Source organism: Trichosurus vulpecula, chromosome 5 (genome assembly GCF_011100635.1).
Source record: "Trichosurus vulpecula isolate mTriVul1 chromosome 5, mTriVul1.pri, whole genome shotgun sequence".
Classification (NCBI taxonomy): Eukaryota; Metazoa; Chordata; class Mammalia; order Diprotodontia; family Phalangeridae; genus Trichosurus; species Trichosurus vulpecula.
The window spans coordinates 298,254,730-298,273,447 of NC_050577.1; the positions used below are offsets into that span (position 1 = coordinate 298,254,730).

The 18,718-nt window shown below is 49.9% G+C and overlaps 1 protein-coding gene across 1 annotated transcript in view; it reads left to right on the forward strand.

Annotated features, from left to right (window-relative positions):
• The window catches only part of CACNA1I (calcium voltage-gated channel subunit alpha1 I), a 115,090-nt gene extending 96,745 nt beyond the window's left edge, over positions 1-18,345 (forward strand). The window contains exons 27-33 of the mRNA XM_036760824.1: positions 175-296; positions 2,357-2,704; positions 3,526-3,672; positions 6,621-6,743; positions 10,820-10,985; positions 11,752-11,948; positions 17,620-18,345. Of these exons, the coding sequence (XP_036616719.1) occupies positions 175-296; positions 2,357-2,704; positions 3,526-3,672; positions 6,621-6,743; positions 10,820-10,985; positions 11,752-11,948; positions 17,620-18,345 (1,829 nt within the window). The remainder of the gene's footprint in view (positions 1-174; positions 297-2,356; positions 2,705-3,525; positions 3,673-6,620; positions 6,744-10,819; positions 10,986-11,751; positions 11,949-17,619) is intronic.
• The last annotated feature ends 373 nt before the right edge of the window (positions 18,346-18,718 follow it).

Sequence of the window (18,718 nt, forward strand, 5' to 3'; positions counted from 1 at the left end):
GCCAGAGCAGGGTTTGCAGGGGAGGGGGGCTTCTGTCCCCCCTAGCTCTGACAATGACAGTAGTCTCTTGCCACCTAGAATGACCAGCCTGCCAATGCAAGGAAGCCACCCTAAGACCCAGAGGATGTGGGGGTCTGAGCCTACTTCTAACGTTATTTTTCCTTCCCTTCCTAGTGTGCAGTGATGAACATCCCTGCGAGGGCATGAGCCGCCATGCCACCTTTGAGAACTTCGGCATGGCCTTCCTCACACTCTTCCAGGTCTCTACTGGGGACAACTGGAATGGGATCATGAAGGTAAATGGGGACCAGGAGGGAGGGCAGAATGGGGGGATAAAAAGAGGAAGGAAGGAAGGAATGGATAGAGGAAAGAAGGAGAGCAGGACAGCTGGAGGAAAGAAAGTCTGGACAGAATAAGGGAGGGAACAGGAAGGGCCGGATGGAGAAAGGAAGGGATGGATAGAAGGGAAGAAGGAAAGAGGAGGGACAGATGAATGACATGAGGAAGGAAGAAAGAAAGAAAAATAAATAAACAGATTTTTGTTTCATTAATGGATAAATGAATATAGGGAAGGAAGCAAAAAAATCCCTGAGCAGCAAGATTAGCTATCTCAAATATATATATACATACATATATATATATATATATATATATATATATATATATGAGGAAGGAGAAAGAGGAAGAGGAGGAGAAGGAGAAGAAGGAGGAGGAGGAGGAGGAGAAGAAGAAGAAGAAGAAGAAGAAGAAGAAGAAGAAGAAGAAGAAGAAGAAGAAGAAGAAGAAGAAGAAGAAGAAGAAGGAGAAGGAGAAGAGAAGGAGAAGGAGAAGGAGAAGGAGAAGGAGAAGGAGAAGGAGAAGGAGAAGGAGAAGGAGAAGGAGAAGGAGAGGAGGAGGAGGAGGAGAGGGAGGAAAAGGCAGATGGAGGAAAGAAGGGATGGATGAAGGAATGAAGGAAGGAACAATGTTCCTCTCAGAATTCCCCAGGGTTGGCAGTGGGGAAAGGTTGAAGAACAAAGTGATGAAACCAGTTTCAGGTTAGGTCGGGTAGCATTTTCCCATTTCAGCAGTTCAATTCAGCAGGCATTTATTAAACATCAACTGTATGCTAGGCACTGTGCCAGACACTAGGGACAAGACAAAAATAAAACACTCCTTGCCCTCAGGAAACTTCCATTCTACTAGGGAAATGACCAGTCACCAATAAATCAAGACAGAATAAATACAGAGTAATTTCAGGGAGCATCATTAACACTGAGGATGTGTAGAGGGGCCTCAGGTGGCAGGTGGCACCTGGGCTGAGCCTGGAGAGAAGCCAAGGGTTTAAAGAGATAGAGGTTAGCAAGGAGAGCATTCCCAGCTTTTTGGACTAGGTGACTCTCCCGTGAAATGGCTTGAACACATCAGCAGGTCTTCCCTTCCCTCTCCTCTCCCGTTGTCTGCCTATCTACACCCTGCTAAGTGATATCTTGGGGAAGGCAATGTGTTCTAGTGGAGAGAGTCCTGGGCCAAAGGCACGAGGCCTGAGCATTGGTCCCAGAGTTCATTCATTCGGCAAACATTTATTCAGTACCTGCTATGAACAAAGGCCTGGACTGGTCTCTGAGGGACACAGAAAGACAAATAAGACATAGTCTGTGCCCTCAAATAGGTCAGCCTAGAAGCGGTTGAGACACCAGCGCTAATAACTATCAGCCATATTATAGAGTAAGCATGTCCGGAACACAGAAACAAAGTATGACTTGAGGTCAGCAGGGGAACAGGATCCTGAGAAGAAGAGCCACAGGAATATATCTACGCTAGAAACAAGTCCCAACGAGATAGAATATAAACTGACCCCTGAAAAGATCCCTGGTCAGGAGGGGGTGAATGCCAGCTCTGCCACAGACAGGGACCTCAGCATCCCACTGTACCTCTGAGGGCCTCAGTTTCTTCATTTGTAAAATAAGAGTTGAATTCATTGACCTTCCAAGGTTCCTTTTCATTCTAAAACTCCACGACTCCGGTTTCCGGTCCATGGGAGCCGGACAGACTCACGGCAGGAAGAGCTAGTTACAGAAAACCACAGAAAATTTCCTTAAGTAGGTAGGAGGAAGACTAGGAAGTGATTGGGAGGAGGCTGGAAACTTCCACCCTTCTTCCAATCCTCCTTGCCATGAAATTTTTGCGGACGAGACAAAAAAAATGCCAAAAATGCCTTGGTTGGCCAAGGTCTGACAAGAGCCGACCTCGGGGGCGCGTGGGATCTGCCATGGCTCACCTGGGCGACGAGGGGAGGGCATCCTTGGGCTCCCTGGGGCCTCGGTTCCAAGCGCAGCCGGGGAGATGAGCGCTGTCCTCCTCTGCTCCCACGCAGGACACGCTTCGGGACTGCACCCACGACGAGCGCAGCTGCCTCAGCAACCTCCAGTTCATCTCACCGCTGTACTTCGTCAGCTTCGTGCTCACGGCCCAGTTCGTCCTCATCAACGTGGTCGTGGCCGTGCTGATGAAGCACCTGGACGACAGCAATAAGGAGGCCCAGGAGGACGCGGAGATGGACGCCGAGATCGAGCTGGAGATGGCCCATGGCCTCTGCCCGCGGAGCTCAGGCTCCCCGGGCTCCAGCAAAGGAGGCTGTGCGGCCGGTGCGGGGACAGGAGGCGGGGGGCTGCCTGCTGAGCCCGAAGCGCGCCGCTGCATGCGCTGTTACTCCCCAGCACAGGTAGGGGACTCCCAGGGGCACAGCTCTTACTGACGGGGTGCGACCTGCCAAGGGGATGGCATGGTGTGGGAGTGTGGATTCATTGGCCCAGTGCCGACTTGGCTGTGCCGAGATCCAAGTTTGGGCGACAGGCCAGCTCGGGGACCCAGACCCGATCGAATGGCAAAGGCGAGATGCCGAGCTGGGCCATGGAGTGGGCTTTCAGAGTTGAACTGGGGTTCGTGCAATGAGTTAGCCCTCAGGGGCGAGGACAGGGGCATGGTGGCCCGCAAACATGATGGGTGAGGAAGGCTGGCTGGCTGAATGGAAGAGGGTGGATGGGGCCTCTGGAGCATCCCCGGGCTTCGAAAGCCGGACCTGGTTTGGTATAGACTGATGTGGGCCTGGAGGCGGGCAGGGCAGGAGTGGTGTGATACTGCTCCCAAGAACAGAAGCATTGGCCTCCTCTTTTGGAAGAGCGGGCAAAACTTGCAAATGCAGCCTAGTGCAGAGGACAGAGCACCCTCAGAGGATATGGGTTCAAATCCTGGCTCCCCTACTTACTAGCTGCGTGACCTAAAACAATTCCCCTGCCCTCCCTGGCCTCAGTTTTCTCCCCTGTAAAATGAGGTGGTTAGACTAGGTAATCTCCAAGCCTCCTCCAGCTCTGGATCTTATGCACTCCCAAAGCTGCCCCAGGTCCTAGAAGGCTCTGCCCCTCACCTCCACTTCCCTGCCCTTCTTCCCCCACATTTCCATCAAGCATCGCTGTTCCACTTTGGCTCCTTCCAGTAATTTCTCCCCTCCTCCTCCCCACCCCCTTCCTTCTTGTCCCCCCCTAGGAGAACTTGTGGCTGGACAGTGTCTCTTTAATTATTAAGGACTCCTTCGAAGGAGAGTTAATGATCATCGATAACCTGTCAGGCTCCGTGTTCCATCATTATTCCTCCCCGGCCGTGTGCGAGAGGTGTGATCATGACCAGCAAGAGGTAACATCTGGGCAGGGGTCCTGAGGGGGAGGGGGCCACTCCCCCACCCCACCCCACCCCCAGGCTGACACAGGCTTAGGCAGCAGCTTGGGAGCTGTTTGATGACCGGGCTCCCTTCAGGGTTGGCCAGAGTGTCTTCCTTGACAGGGTTGGTTGGGGAGGGACTGTGGGATAAGAGGGCAGAAAGGGCAGCCTTGTCTATGGTGTGGGGAGGGCAACCTCACCGTGTGCTCCTCAGTTGCCAGAGAAGCTCCTTCTATCCATTGATACTTGGCTAGGACTTCTGGAGACTTGAGTTCAAGTGCTGACTCCATCTGTGACATGCTGTGTGACCTTGAGCCAGTTATGTGACCTCTCTGGGTCCTGTTTTCTTTGTGTGTCAAACAGGGAGCACAGCCCCTGTGTGCTCCTGCCCTGGCTACTTCACGGGGTTGTTGTGAGAAGAGAATGAGACAATAGACTGCGAATGGGGAGGGGAGAAGGTGGTCAGACCAAATGAGCTGTTCTTGTAAAGTGGGGCAGATAGCATGGAATGTGCCTTCAGGTCAAGTCTTTGAAAGACTTGAGTTGGGGAGTGAGAATGGGACATGGCAAGCTAGAGATGTGGCAGCTTCCGGAGAAGCCGGGGCTGGTACCTAGGACATGGCCAGCTGGAGGTGGAAGGAGTAACCTCACTAAATAGTAGTTTCTTATTTTAACTAATTATTCTTCCTAACTAGGCCCTAAGTTTGGTTGTTTCTAGCTCTGGAAAGACAGCAAAGACTATAAAGCACCCTCTAAATTTTGGCATCCTGGGGCACAGCTCTGGTTGCCCTATCCTAGTTACAGGTCTGCCAAGGACGCATTGTTCATGCCAAGGCTGCTGTCATTCTTGACCTCTGCTTGAAGTGATCTTGCTTTTGGACATTTCTAATGGTCTGAGGGAGCTTTCCTTGTTCCCAGAATGGAGCAGAGGAGAGAACACTAGATTAGGAGCCAAGGAGAACCAGATTTGAGTCTTGGCTCTACCATTAACATATAGTGTGACAGTGGGCAAAGCATACTCCATCTCTGGGCCTCAGATTTCCCATCTGTAAAATGAGGGGGTTGAACTGGTCCCTTGCATCTCTAACATTCTGCCCCCTCCCAGCCCTGACATCCCCTGTTCTAAGGCCTCTCCCAGCTCTGACATCCCCTGTTCTGAGGCCCCTCCCAGCCCTGACATCCCCTGTTCTAAGGCCTCTCCCAGCTCTGACATCCCCTGTTCTAAGGCCCCTCCCAGCCCTGGCATCCCCTGTTCTAAGGCCTCTCCCAGCTCTGACATCCCCTGTTCTGAGGCCCTTCCCAGGTCTGACATCCCCTGTTCTAAGCTCCCCTCCCAGCCCTGAAATTTCCTATTCAAAGGTTCCTCCCAGCTCTGACATTGTATCTTCAGGTCCTTCCCAGCTCTGACATTCTGTGTTCTAAAGTTCTTCCCACCAGTGCATTTTTGGGGCAGCCTCTTCCAGTCCTAGCCTGTAGTTCTGTCTGCTGATTTCGAAGTCCCCTTTCCAGTGGACAGGAGGCACAAGGCATCCTCCCATCCACCTAGCTTGGGAGGAAACTCCTTCCTGTTCCATGAACGAGAGTCCTCTAGTCCTGCAGCTGTAGTGTGCCATCCACCATCCCACTTAGGCAGAAAACCTTTCTCTCATTCTGCTTTGTAATCAGGTTATCAGATTACTGTGTCCCTGTTGTCATCTCACCCTTCCCTGAACTGGAGGGCAGCTCTCCCTGACTGAGGCCTCCTACAGGGTTTGTGCAGTCCAGACCCTGGCCTCAATATAGTATTTGGAGAAAGCAGATCGAATCCAGAGAGAGAACTGGAGGAAAACTCATCCATTTCTAACCCCATCTCTGAGTTTGAGAAAATAGCTTCCCTTCTCCAGGCTTGTTTCCTCACGTGTAAAATTTGGAGATTCAACCAGATGGCCTGGAAAGTTCCTTTTTAGCTTTAAAATCCCAGAATTTCACAACTCCTTAGATATGGTCCTTTTTCCCTAAGATGCCCAGTGACAGCCTGTGGCAGGGTGGGATGGGGGGTGGCTATGATCTCTTCCTGTCTCCCTTGCTTCTCTTTCCCTCCAAGCCCAGCAGTGGCCCTGTGGGTGAGGGTAGCATGGGACTTCTCTCGACCCTCTCTACCTCCAAGCCCATCTATGACTTACTGGGTGGTTACAGCATCATAGATCTAGATCTGGAAGATCAGAGACCAGTTATTTAAACTCTGATTTTACAAATGAGGCAACTGAGGTTCATTGAGGTTAAGTGTCTTACCCAAGGTCCCCCAGGCAGTAAGCATCAAGAGCAAGATATGAACCCAGGTCCTCTGACTAGAGCCAATGCTGTTTCCACTGTAACACACTGCCCTCCCTGAACTCCTTTTGAGCACCCCTCAGCCATCCCCCAGGCTCAGTGACGGCTCCATGACTACTCCCCATCCCTCCTCCTACAAGCCCAAGGATGGCTATCTGAAAATGTATATCTCATTCGTTACCTCTAGTTTATCAACTAGACCCCATCATTGGCCTTCTAATTGGTCCTTGCTTTGATCAGAGTCCGTATGTCTTTCCAGGTTCTTTCTTTTTTTATTTTTGTGGCTGGCCATTGTATAAATGGTTCTCGTGTTTCTGCTTAATGTCTGTTTGCATCAGTTCACACAAGCCTCCCCAGGTTTCTCTGAACCTAGCCTGTTTGCCATTACTCATGGTGTGGAAATACCCCATGACATTCCTATGCTATGATAGGTTCAGCCACTCCCCCCCATGACTGGGCACCCAATTTTTTCCTAGTTCTTTGCTGCTAGAGGGGTTGTATATAAATGTAAACATTTCCTTTCCTTGGCTCCTTTTGCCCCCCGCCCATCCCCCTTACCCACCATCCCTCCAAGCCCATTGAGGGCTCAGCAGATGGTCTGTGACTTCTTCCAGGTCCAGCTGGCTGAGGTGGAAGCCTTCTCCCTGAACTCAGACAAGTCCTCCTCAATCCTGCTGGGCGATGATGTGAGCCTGGACGATCCCCCAGCGTGCCCTGTGGTCTCCAAGGAGATCCAGGTGAGAGAAAGATACGTGGGAGGGAAGGCTGACCAGAACTGCCCCCCCCCCCCCGTCACTGTGAGAGGCTGCACGGGTCCTTGGGATTCCCTTCGAGCTCTGATTGCATCAGAGCTCTTGGCTATTAAACTATCCAAGATGGTGCCCCACATAAAGTCTGCAAAGCTGTATTCTTAGCCCCAGTGCTTCCACTAACCAGCTGTGTGACCCTAGAAAAATGACTTACCTTCTCTGTGTTTCAATTTCTTCATCCGCCAAATGGGGTGAATACGTTGTTCCCCATCTTCCTCAGAGGGTAGTGAGGACAAAGTGAGGTCATAGGTATGAAAGAGTTTCTGGAAAAGAAATTCTATTCCTGACATACATCGGTGGGGAGCAGCTGTGATTCTAGGGGACTAGTCATTTGGGGTTTCGATCCGGGCTCGAGGTGAGGGAGAAACCAGATCACCCCAGATGGTGACCCCTGGAATGGGGGAGCTGAGCGGCCGTCCTCAGAACGCCTGGCATTTTGATAGCTTTTCAGGTTCACAGAGTACCTTGTCAAGGTCACCTCATTAGGGCCTCATGACAGCCTGGTGAGGGAGGGGCTGTTCTAATGAAGAAAGTGAGGCTGGAGTGGTTGGTCTCTGGCCACCCAGCTAGTAAAGGTCAGAGGCAAGATTGGAACCCCAGGGTGACAGAATCCAATTCTGGAGCTCTGTGCACATGACACCCACTTGCATTTGAGAGGGGCTTCTTCTGTTGGGGAAGAGCAAGATGAAATTAAAGCCTGTTTCACACCCCCCCCCTTAAAGCCTGGTTCTTACCCGAGCTTTGTTAGCCCTCACAAGCAAGAGGGAGGAAAAGGCATTGGATTTGGTGTCATTTCTTTTCCCTGGCCTTAGTTTCCCTATCTGTAAAATGAGAGAGTAGACTAGATGGACTCACAGGTCCCGTATAGCACTACAGCCACATCTGTGTGACCCTGTGATTCCTTGATCATGCAGGTAAAGCCCCTTCACCCAGAAGCCTCAAGGTACCTAAAGGTGCCACTTGCCAAAAGCCAGCCCAAAACAAGCTCTTCCACCAGACATCCCCGATTCTGTTAATGGCACCAGGGCCCTCCGGGTCACCCAGATCCAGTCACCCAGAGCTTTCCTTGGCTCCTCCCTCTCCCTGGCCCTTGGCATCTATCAGAGCAATTGCCCAGTCCAGTTTCCAAAACATCCACTCTCCGTTCCAGTCCTTTGGCCATCCCCCAGTTCAGTCTCTCATTCCCTCTCCCCTGGACTATTGTAATGGCCTTCTGATCCCCCACTCACTCCCCCATGGGAGGTAGTCTCAGAACGATGGGCTTTTTAGAGGTTCAGCCTGGGCGGTAGCTGAATTATTCTATTGTCATAGATTCACCATCTGATATATATGCCCCCTACCATGCCTGTCCACAGCTCGCAAGAGGCCAAAGAGGAGGAGACACAGATACCCTGAAATGGTTCCTCCTTCTCAACTCTCAGAAAGCTTCTTGAGGGTCTAGAGCCCAGGCCAGCCTGTAGAAAATACCCGTGTGAGCCAAGACCCCCCTAAGATCCCTGGGTGGTACAGCTCTTGTCTTCCTTAGCCCCTGAAGCTTCCCTTGGTCTAGTTCTACCCAAGACACTTCCCTTCCCTAGGCATTAGGTTACTTCTGTGTCATATCAGGGGCCTGGACCATATGGTAAGGCTCTCTTCCAGCTCTAATGTCAGTTCTAATATAACCTGATAGGTAGGAGACAGATTCCCTAAGCTCCTAACTCCCCCAGTCTGGTGAAGAAGACTCATGTCCCTGCCCTCAGGAAGCCTCCAGTCTGATGGGGAGAGATGAGTCCCCCACACTCAGGTAATCCCCAGTTTGATGCTGGGGCCTGGACAGACCTGTAGTAAGAGCCAAGAGTTCTTGGTAACTTCCCCCATCAGGAGTCCCACCTGGCAGTCATCCAGGCAGTGAGATCTTCTTTGTGTGAATACTTCTGGAGGGAAGCCAGCTGTTTTCACACACACACACACACACACACACACACACACACACACACGCACACGCACACGCACGCACACGCACGCACACGCAGGCACATATATACTTTCTCCCCCTCTTCTCTCTCTCTCTCTCTCTCTCTCTCTCTCTCTCTCTCTCTCTCTCTCTCTGTCTCTCTCTCTTTGTGTCTGTATCTCTGTTTCTCTCTCTGTCTCTCTCTCTGTGTCTCTGTGTCTCTGTCTCTGTCTCTCTGTCTCTCTCTTTCCCCCCTCCCTCCCTTGCTCCCTCCCTCCCTCTCCCTTTGCCCACTTCTGTCTGCCACTGCTGCTGACTCCCCACTTCCCCCTCTCTCTTTTTAAACCAGAAATGCCCATCTTTTCTCCATTCTCCTCACCCTCCGCAGAGTCCTGGGTGCTTCCTCTGTGACCCAAACAAAATACAAAGGGCTCCCCTCCCCTAATGGCTGAAAGCTCTGCCCTGGGAGTGGGGCAACTGGTGAGCCAGACACTTGAACTAACAAAGAATTTGAAAATTATAGACATCGAGATGGAAGAGGAAGGAATTGCGAGCCAGAGAGTTTCTGTAAAGGGGGAAGACAGAGGATAAGAGCCCTGCACTTGGGGTGAGGAGGACCTGAGTTCAAATATCACCCCAGATACTTTCTAGCTGTGTGTCCTTGGACAAATCCCTTAACTTCTCTTGGGTCCAGTTTACTTCTCTTTAAAACGGAGATGATCACACCCTCTACCTCACAGGGTTATTGTAGGGATCAATGAGGTCATTCATGGGACAAATGCTTTGTAAACCTTAAACACTAGTTAATATGTAATTTTATCTGTGTTATTATAGCAGAGTACAGTTAATACAGTAGATATAATACATAGTATAGTTAATGTTACCATATTTACTACACAGCTTTAGGTGACAGCATTAGGATTTCAATCCGAAGCTTAATATCTTCTACTTGGAGCTAGAAGGAACCTTAGAGGCCATGAGGCTCAGAAAATAAAATGACTTGACCATGGTCATACAGATAGTAAACAGCAAGCTGGTCTCATGGTCACAAATCCAGTTTTCTGGGAACCCAGCGATACACAGGTTCCCCCTTGTCAAATACTTAGACTATGTCAGAAGGTTATTTATCATTGAAATTTGACAGCGTAATTTAATCTTTGAAGTGTGATACAGCGGAAATAGCTCTGGATTTGAAGTCAAATCCCAGATCTCCCCCTTACTGCCTCTGTGACCCTCGGCAAGGCCCTTCACACACAGGCCTCGGTTTCCTCATCTGTAAAATGAGAGGGTCGGATTGGATGACCTCTAAATCCCCTTTCACTCTCGAATCTGTGATCTAATAAATAGTCCCTATTACACACGCAGTAAAGATATGATCACCCTGTTTTGTGGGTGAGGAAACAGCCTCTGGGTCAAACATGTTATGGAGCTTTCATCACAGAGAGACACCGAGACCTCAGTGCAATTCAATTTAATAAACATTTACCATGTACCTGCTGTGTGCAGGGTGCCAGGCTCTGTCTGCAAAGATAAGGTAAAGGTAAAATCCTGCCCTCAAGCCCCTTACATTCTAACACGTACCATGTCACAGACACAGGCGTAGGAGAGGTCCTTCAAGCCACTTCTGTTTCAAGGCAGCCGCTCTCTCCACCTGGGACAGCTCTCCCTTCTATGGCTTCTCACTCCCTGTGATTCGGACCCATGTAAAGAACAGTGATTTCTTCTACATGGCTTCCCAAGTAGAAAGTTAACTCCTCGAGGTCAGGGACCATTTTATTTTTGTATCTCTAGTGCCCAGCACAAAGCCCAGAACATAGTACGATCTCATTTGAGCCTGGCAATAAGTCGGGAATAGGCCAGATCAGGGATTATTGACCCATTTGACTGACGAAGAAACTAGGAATCAGAGGCCTTGGGTCTTGCCAGGGGCCACACAGGTAACAAGGAATAAAGCCAGCACCAGGGCCGGGTCTTCTGATTCTTCATCAGGTGCTCTCTCCAGTGGAAACTGCTGAATCTCTGATGCCAAAGGCCCTTCAGCCTCCTAATCTGCCCTCCCTTTCTCCAGCAGGGAGAGTCAGAGACTCCTGACCCCATCAAGATTGGGGACTTGGGAGAATGCTTCTTTCCTTTGTCCAACACGGCCGTCTCGGCAGCCCCAGAGAGTTACCTGTGTGAGGTAGAGAAGGACCCCTTCAATCCTGTGCAGTCCTGGCTGAAACATGAGAGTAGTCAAGGTAAGGAGGGTTCCTGCCAATATTCTGGGGGTGGGAGGGGAGCTGATGTTAGGATGCCTGCTTCCGAGGAATGCTAGCCTCTCCCAAGCTGCAAGACACCGCAGAGGTCATCTGGTCTAACCCCTAATCGATGTGTGAACAACATCCCAAAGAAGGGCCATCTAGCCTAGGCTTGGATATCCTCACTGATGGGGAGCTCATTCCTTCCATTGTGGAATGGCCTTGGTGGTTAGAAAGTCTTTCCTTGGATCAAGCTCCAACCTCCTTCCCCACCACTTGTCTCACAGGTGTGATGGTATCTCATACTGTAATGGAAATCAATTCCCAGAACCCAGCCCTGGGTTCCTGTCAGAGACAGAGTCCAAGGCTGAGCCCCTGGGAGCATGAGAGTATTGGGGATCATCAATGGGGTGGCTGCTGGCCTTTTCCATCGAGTGGTGGCCAGTTTGAATCCTCCCTTCCCTGATGGCTGCATCACCGCCATCCTGAAAGCAGAGGGGAGAGTCTAAACCAGGGATGGGGAACCTGCAGCCTTGAGGCCAGATGTGGCCCTCTAGGTCCTCAAATGTGGCCCTTCAGCTGAACCCAAACTTCACAGAACAAATCCTTTTACTAAGTTTAGACTCTAGCCATGCTGGAGGCAGTGTTGGCCTAGCTCAGAGGATCCACAAAGCTTGGCCCTTCTGCATGCTGCCTCTGCTCAGTGACAGCAGCCCAGCACCTGGGAGTCTCAGCCTTGGGGGCTGTCTTCTTTCTGCTCTGACAGTTCCGTCCAGTCCTTTCTCGCCCGATGCTGCCAGCTCGCTCTTGCCTGTGCCCGCAGAGTTCTTTCATCCAGCTGTGGCCAGCAGCCAGAAGGTCGAGGACAAGGCTGCCTGCAAGGGCACCCTCCCCAAGATCTCCCTGCAGGGATCCTGGGCATCCTTACGATCTCCAAGCGTCAACTGCGCCCTCCTCCGACAGGTAGGGGCCGGGCCCAGCCTCGCTTCCTTTCTGCTCCAGAGGCAGAGGAGGGGGGATGGGGAGATGGGGGCCAGCTCCAGCTGAAAGGGGATGCCCCAGAGGGTCAGGCCTGTAGGCCACATTCCAGGCCAGTTAGCAGACGGTGAAAGTAACCATCTCCCAGAGCCCAGAGAAAGGCGGCAGCAGAGGCCCTGGGCTGGGCAGCCTCTCAGGGAACACTGGCAGGAGAGCCCAGTGGAGGAGGGGAGGGCAGCATTGGCACCCAGAAGGCCAGGGCAGGGGCAGAGTCAGGGGTCCCACATGTGAATCCCACCTTGATCACAGAGCCTCATCTGTAAAACAAGGCAGGAGGGAGATTGAATGACTTCTAAGCTGCCTTCTAGCCCTAAGCGGATGATATTCTAGGTTATAGATGTGGTGAGGTGGCTGTGTGGAAGAGCAGAAAGAGGGTTGGCTCTGGGCCAGGAGGACCCGGGTTCAGATCCTGCCTTCAGTGTGACCTGGAGAAAGATGCTTTCTCTCTCTGGGCCTCGGCTTCCCCTTCTGTAAACTGATCTCAGAGGTTGCTTCCAGGTAGATATCCAGGAGCCCTTTCAGGCTGATCACACATCACTCTTCTTCATGGTCCCTAGAGGCCAACCATACCAGTGTTCTTGCTGTTTCCCCACCACACAGCATCTCTCACTAGGCTTTTGTACCAACTGCCCTGCCCCACCCCTGCCCCACCCAGCCCCCCCTTCACCTTGAAGAATCCCTGGTGTCCCTCAAAGCTTAGCTGGAGCCCTGCCTTCCCAAAGCCTTTTTTGGTCCTCCTAAACCCCAGTCATTCCCTTCCCAAATAGTGTAAATATTTTGTGTTTATTTAGATGTGTGTAGTTATACATACATAGATGCTTATAGACACATGTTTAGATATGTATACATCTATCATACATTTATACATATTTATATTCATTTATACCTATACACAGATTTATATATACATCCTAATAATACACACTCATACTATATATATTTATACACAGATGTATATTTACACACGTATGTACATGTTTATGCGTATGTGCACTATTATATACATTCATACCTATATAAATCTTTATGCATATATAAATGTACACATGGATATCACACATACATATTCATATGCCCACATATTTATACAATACACATGTGCCTTTCCACATATACATACATATTTATACATATTTGCATACATTTATACCCCATACATATACATCTTTATACATTCATACATTTTTATACACACATATTTTAATACAATTATACATGTGTCTTTACACTCATACATATATATTCATACGTGTTTATATATTTACATACATTTATACCTGTGTACATATGGATATATTCATCTTTGTACATATAAATACATATTCAAACATTTTATACATGCCCATGTATTTATATACATACACATATGTCTTCATACATATATACATCCACATTTATACGTATATCTTTGTGCATATTTACGCAACGTGTCTTTATTCATATGTTTGTACATTTGTGTACATATGCGTGTATACATGGTTTCCCTTGATACGGTGGAAGCTCCTTGAGGGCAGGGACTGTTCTATCTTGGCCGTGTGTCCTCACCGTCTATAACAGTGCCTGGCCCATAGTTGGCACTTCAGTTCTTGTTCATTGACTGAACATCTATCGTAGAGGCAGAAAGTTCCCATGAAGAACGTGATGTGGCGCGGTATTTACCCCGATACTCGGCGACTCCAATGCCGGCATGAGCCTGGAGGATGACAGTAAAATCTATTTTGGAAAATATGATTCAGGATCAAGAAATAAAAGAGGTCTTGTAGATTACTCAAAGGTCTTTTGTGAATATGTCATAAATATTCTATTGGAGAAGAAGATGCTGAATATGGCAAACACTGAACAACTTAATGAAAAGTGAAACTGCCCAAATCTTAGCAGACAGAAATGGCTGATTAGGGACATGGGGGAGGGGGCACTGATTTACTTCTGAATGAACTCTCCATGTGTAGTTGGATGATCCATCGATTAGAGCTAAGGTCAAAACGAACTGCACATTAGGAGAAAGGACAGAGATGAAACGTCATTGGATGTGATCACAGTAATTCAACACAGCTGATTTAAACAAGCTGTTAACTGAAAAATGTGAAACTGATGAAAAGTCTCCATTTCTTAGAAAACTCTGCCCACTGTAGGGCAGTGAGGTAAAAAGACCTCAGAAAACACTTGGGCCAGCAAACACCCTGCTAGGCAGAGACACATGACAGTCTTTGCTTTAGAGTACGAGCTCGTTTGCAAAAGATTATGGAAAAAAAATTATGGGTGACTGTGAGCTTTTCTTAAAACAGTGAAAATCAGGAGAGGGGAAATAAGCCTTTGGAGACCTTCGTGTGAGGTCTGGCTAAGCTACACAGACCATCCTAAGAACATCCAGATGAAACCTGAAGGGGCACAAGGACTAGGTGTGAAGCAGAAGAGATCTGCAGCATTTCCATAATGGCTTATTCTCATCCATAGTGATCACAGAACACCCCTATCTGGATTCTGCCACCTCAGTGCCCAATGTGCCATGTGAGGGTGTGCCCAAAGCACCCAAGGAAATGGAGTCAGGAGGAGTGTGACTGGACCCGACTTAGAGAAGAAATCTGTGAAGAGACCATCAAGGACCAATTTTCACAATTATATCAAAGAAGGGAAGATTCCCACAGAACAGATCATAAATGGTACTATTACCATCACAAAGGGCAAACTAGAACCCACTTAATCTTTTCCACACAATCTTTATGTAAATTGTCTATGGTCTATGTACACCTCAGGGGTGTCCTTGAGGAAAACTGGACGTGGGAATAGTCAGGCTTTTGTAGAAAGGTCTCTAAATAGCCCACATCATCATAGTCACAAAATGGACTAAAAGTTCAAAGGTACTGGAACCTACCATCCCAACTATTTGTAGATCACAAAGGAGTATTTGATGCCATAAAGATGCAGTCTCAAAAGCCATTCTCCAGCGAGGTGTCTCCCTTGAATATAAATTATGGTTGTTTGGTTGTTTTTTTAGTCATGTCTGATTCTGTGTGACCCCCTTTGTGGTTGGTTTTTTTTTTTTTGGCAAAAGTACTGGAATGGTTTTTAATTTCCTTCTCCAGCTCATTTTACCAATGAGGAAACTGAGGCAAACAGGGTTAAGTGACTTACCCAGGGTCACACAGCTAATAAATGTCTGAGGTCATATTTGAACTCATCTTCCTGACTCCAGGCATGACTCTATCCACTGCACCGCCTAGCTGCCCCTTCAATTATTATAGTTTGATATAATTAAAGGAAAAGGCCACTCTTTCTTAGAGATTGGGGGGAAAGCTTAAAGAAAGATTTGAAACAGAATCATAAAACCCCAGCAATGGGAGGAACCCTACTGGCAATCTGGTCTACCCTATCCCTGAAAAAGAATCACCTCTCTCTTGGGTGGGAGGGGAGAGGACCAAACCCGTGACTTCATTAGTCCAGAGAACTCTTGCCTTGGGAATGACGTTTGCCAACGTTGAGGAGCACCTTCTTAGAATGCCCGGGATGCTGAGAGGTCACCCAACTTGTTTACGATGAGGAAACCAAAGCTCAGATGTTCAATACGTTGCCTAATGTCAGGTAGCTGACAGGTTTCAAAGGTGGAATTTGAATCTCTGACACCCAAATGTCACTGGAGGTGGGCTTCTTTATTATGGCCAGGCCAGAGCTCTGTCCACCCCACTGTACTGTATCCGATCCCACCAGGGAGAAAAATTAAGTGGAAGCTCACTAGGTCTTGCACAGAGTCTGAAGAAAAGAACACCTGTAGATGGGGAAGCCCTTCAGGTGTGGTGTTCCCATTCTCCGATGATGTTCACCTGATTGCATCGAGCCACAGAACACTTGGAGGGGCTCCGGAGAGGGGAAAAACCAATGTGGACCAATTGGGAAGGGGGCCTAGAGCCCAGACCATGCCATTCTGTTGGATGGGTAGTCCACCACCCGGGTGCATGAGTGTAGATCAGCACCTTGGACAGCCTTGGGGGACCTTCAGCTGAGCCCTTAACTGACCCGGGAACAAGAGCAGGTGAGATTGCCTTTGGAAAATGACAGGAACCAGAGCTGCTCCTGGCACCGAGGTAAATCTCTTTCCACCATTGTTCCCCAATCCCGTGATGCTCAACAACTGTAAAGGACAGAATGGCCATGATCTCAATCACTCAGTCAGCAAGGATTTAGTAAATGCCTACTGTATACAGGCATTATGCAAATGCTGAGGATACAAAGATGCAAAAGAAACAGTCCCTTCCCTCAAGGAGCTTACAGTCTGTCAGGGGAAATCCTGAGATCCATTAAAGTGTCCAAACATTCTGACGGTGTTAAAGGCTGGAAAGAGCCCTCAGTAGTAGATGAGGATATGGCAGGCAAGAGACCGAGGTGAAATCATCATCAAAATAGGTCATATTTATATAATGCTTCATCCATGCCATGGGCTTTACAATTATTTCATTTGGTTCTCACAATAATCCTGAGAGGTGGGTGCTGTTATGATCCCCATTTTACACATGGGGAAATTGAGGCTAACAGAGGTTAAGTGACTTGTCCAGGGTCACACAGCTAATAAATGTCTGAGGCTGGATTTGAACTCGGGTCTTCCTGACTGCAAACCCATCCACTGTGCCACCGGCTGCCTCAGAATCTCTTGCCTAAGGTCACGCAAGATGTAAGTGCCAGAACGAACAGAGGGGAGTTGGAGGAAAAAGAGCTGCTGACAGAGGCAGAGGAGAAAGAGGGATGCATAAAAGAAGGAAGGGAGGAGAAGGGAAGATAGAGAATGACAGAGAGAAAAAGAGAGGAAGAGACAGAGAGAGACTCAGAGGGAGAGAGAGAGAGAGAAGAAGAGAGAAAGAGAGAGGGAGGGGGGGAGAGAGAGAGAGAGAGAAGAAGAAGAAGAAGAAGAAGAAGTCGAGAGAAGAAGAGAGAAAGAGAGAGGGAGGGGGAGAGAGAGAGAGAGAAGAAGAAGAAGAAGGAGAGAGAGAGAGAAGAAGAGAGAAAGAGAGAGGGAGGGGGAGAGAGAGAAAGAGGAAAGAGAGGGAGGGGAGAGAGAGAGAGAGAGAGAGAGAGAGAGAGATTCAGAGGGAGAGAGAGAGAGAAGAAGAGAGAAAGAGAGAGGGAGGGGGAGAGAGAGAGAGAGTGAGAGAGAGAGAGATTTCTTCTCACCCTTACAGTCTCTGTCTATGTCATACACATGGTGCTGAGCTCAGGGTCAGGCACCAAGTGCCTCAAACAAATGCTTTGAATCGAGAACTAGAAGAAAATCTGGGCTTTATTTTGTTTGTTTTGTATCTCAGAATTCTGACTGTCTCAATTGGACAGATGAAGAAACTGAGGGCCAGAGAGGGGAGTCTGTTTGTTTGGGGTCACACAGTGAATCAGGGACAGAACCACTAGGACAGCTTGGGGGCTAAGGCCTGGGCCTCTCCCAAGACGGCTCAGGAGGTGCCCATGTACGGTAGAAAGAGTATCATTAGCTCAGAGTCAGACTTGGATTCAAATCCTGCCTTTGCTTCTGTGTGCCCTCAGGCACCTGTTTCCTCATCTGTAACATGGGGGTCCCACCAGCTCCATCCACCCGCATCTCATTTCTCTCTCTCAGACCACGGAGAGCGACACCTCCCTGGACGACAGTCGGAGCAGTGGCTCGGTGGGCAGCCTCCAGACAACGTTGGATGACAGCCTGAATCTCAGTGACTCTCCCCAGTGCACCCTGGACCTGCCCTCTGCCCTGTGCCCTGGACTGCCCGGCCCCCATGCCAGGGCCTCCCACAGAACTGTGGTGGCAGCTGCCCTGTCCCCAGCCTCTCGGCGCCGGAGCCTGCGAGGCCGCGGCCTCTTCAGCCTGCGAACCCTTCGAGGCCACCAGCGCAGCCACAGCAGCGGGGGCAGCACCAGCCCCGGCTGTACCCATCATGACTCTATGGACCCCTCTGACGAGGAGGGGGTGGGCAGCAGCCTCCGGGGTGGAGGCACCAATAGCAGCGAGCAGTCCGAGACCCTCAGCAGCCTCTCGCTCACGTCCCTCTTCTCCCCTGCCCTCCCACCCCCAGGCCTTCGGCTGGCTAAGAGGTGTAACAGCACAAGTAGTCTGTCTACAGTGGGCCCTTTGTCCTCCAGCAAGGGCCCACTGCCTCCCCTGGGGACTGAGGGCATGCAGCCCTACTCAGTTGACCCCAGGGGTTTTCTGTCCACCCCCTCCTGGGGGACAGACTTCTGCAAGGACCGCCACTCAGCCAGCGAGGAGACCCAGGGGCCAGACGGCCACAGACGCAAGCAGCCTCCCCAGGTGGAGCTGGGGGCAGGGTTGGCCAAGAGGAACAGATGAGGTTCCCTGGCCCCAGGGGGGTGCAGGCCGAGGAGCGGTTGTGGCAGGGGTGCCCAGCGGGGGAGGCCATTCACTGTGGCTGTCAGTTCCGAACTCCCACCGAAGTGAGTGAGCGAGCCTACCAGGGTCCCGGCTGGGTGTCCAACACACTTACCTCAGGCACGCGGGAGACTGAAGGCACATGCCCCTGAGCTGGAAGTATTATGGGCAGGGAGGAAGAGCTGGGGCAGCTCAGCTCAGGTGGGGGCCTCTGGCCACGTGCAGAGCCAGATGAGGCCCTTTCCGTATATATATATATACATATATACATATATATACACACACAAAGACATATATATTTATTTATTTTTTTTACTGAAAGCTTATGACTTCC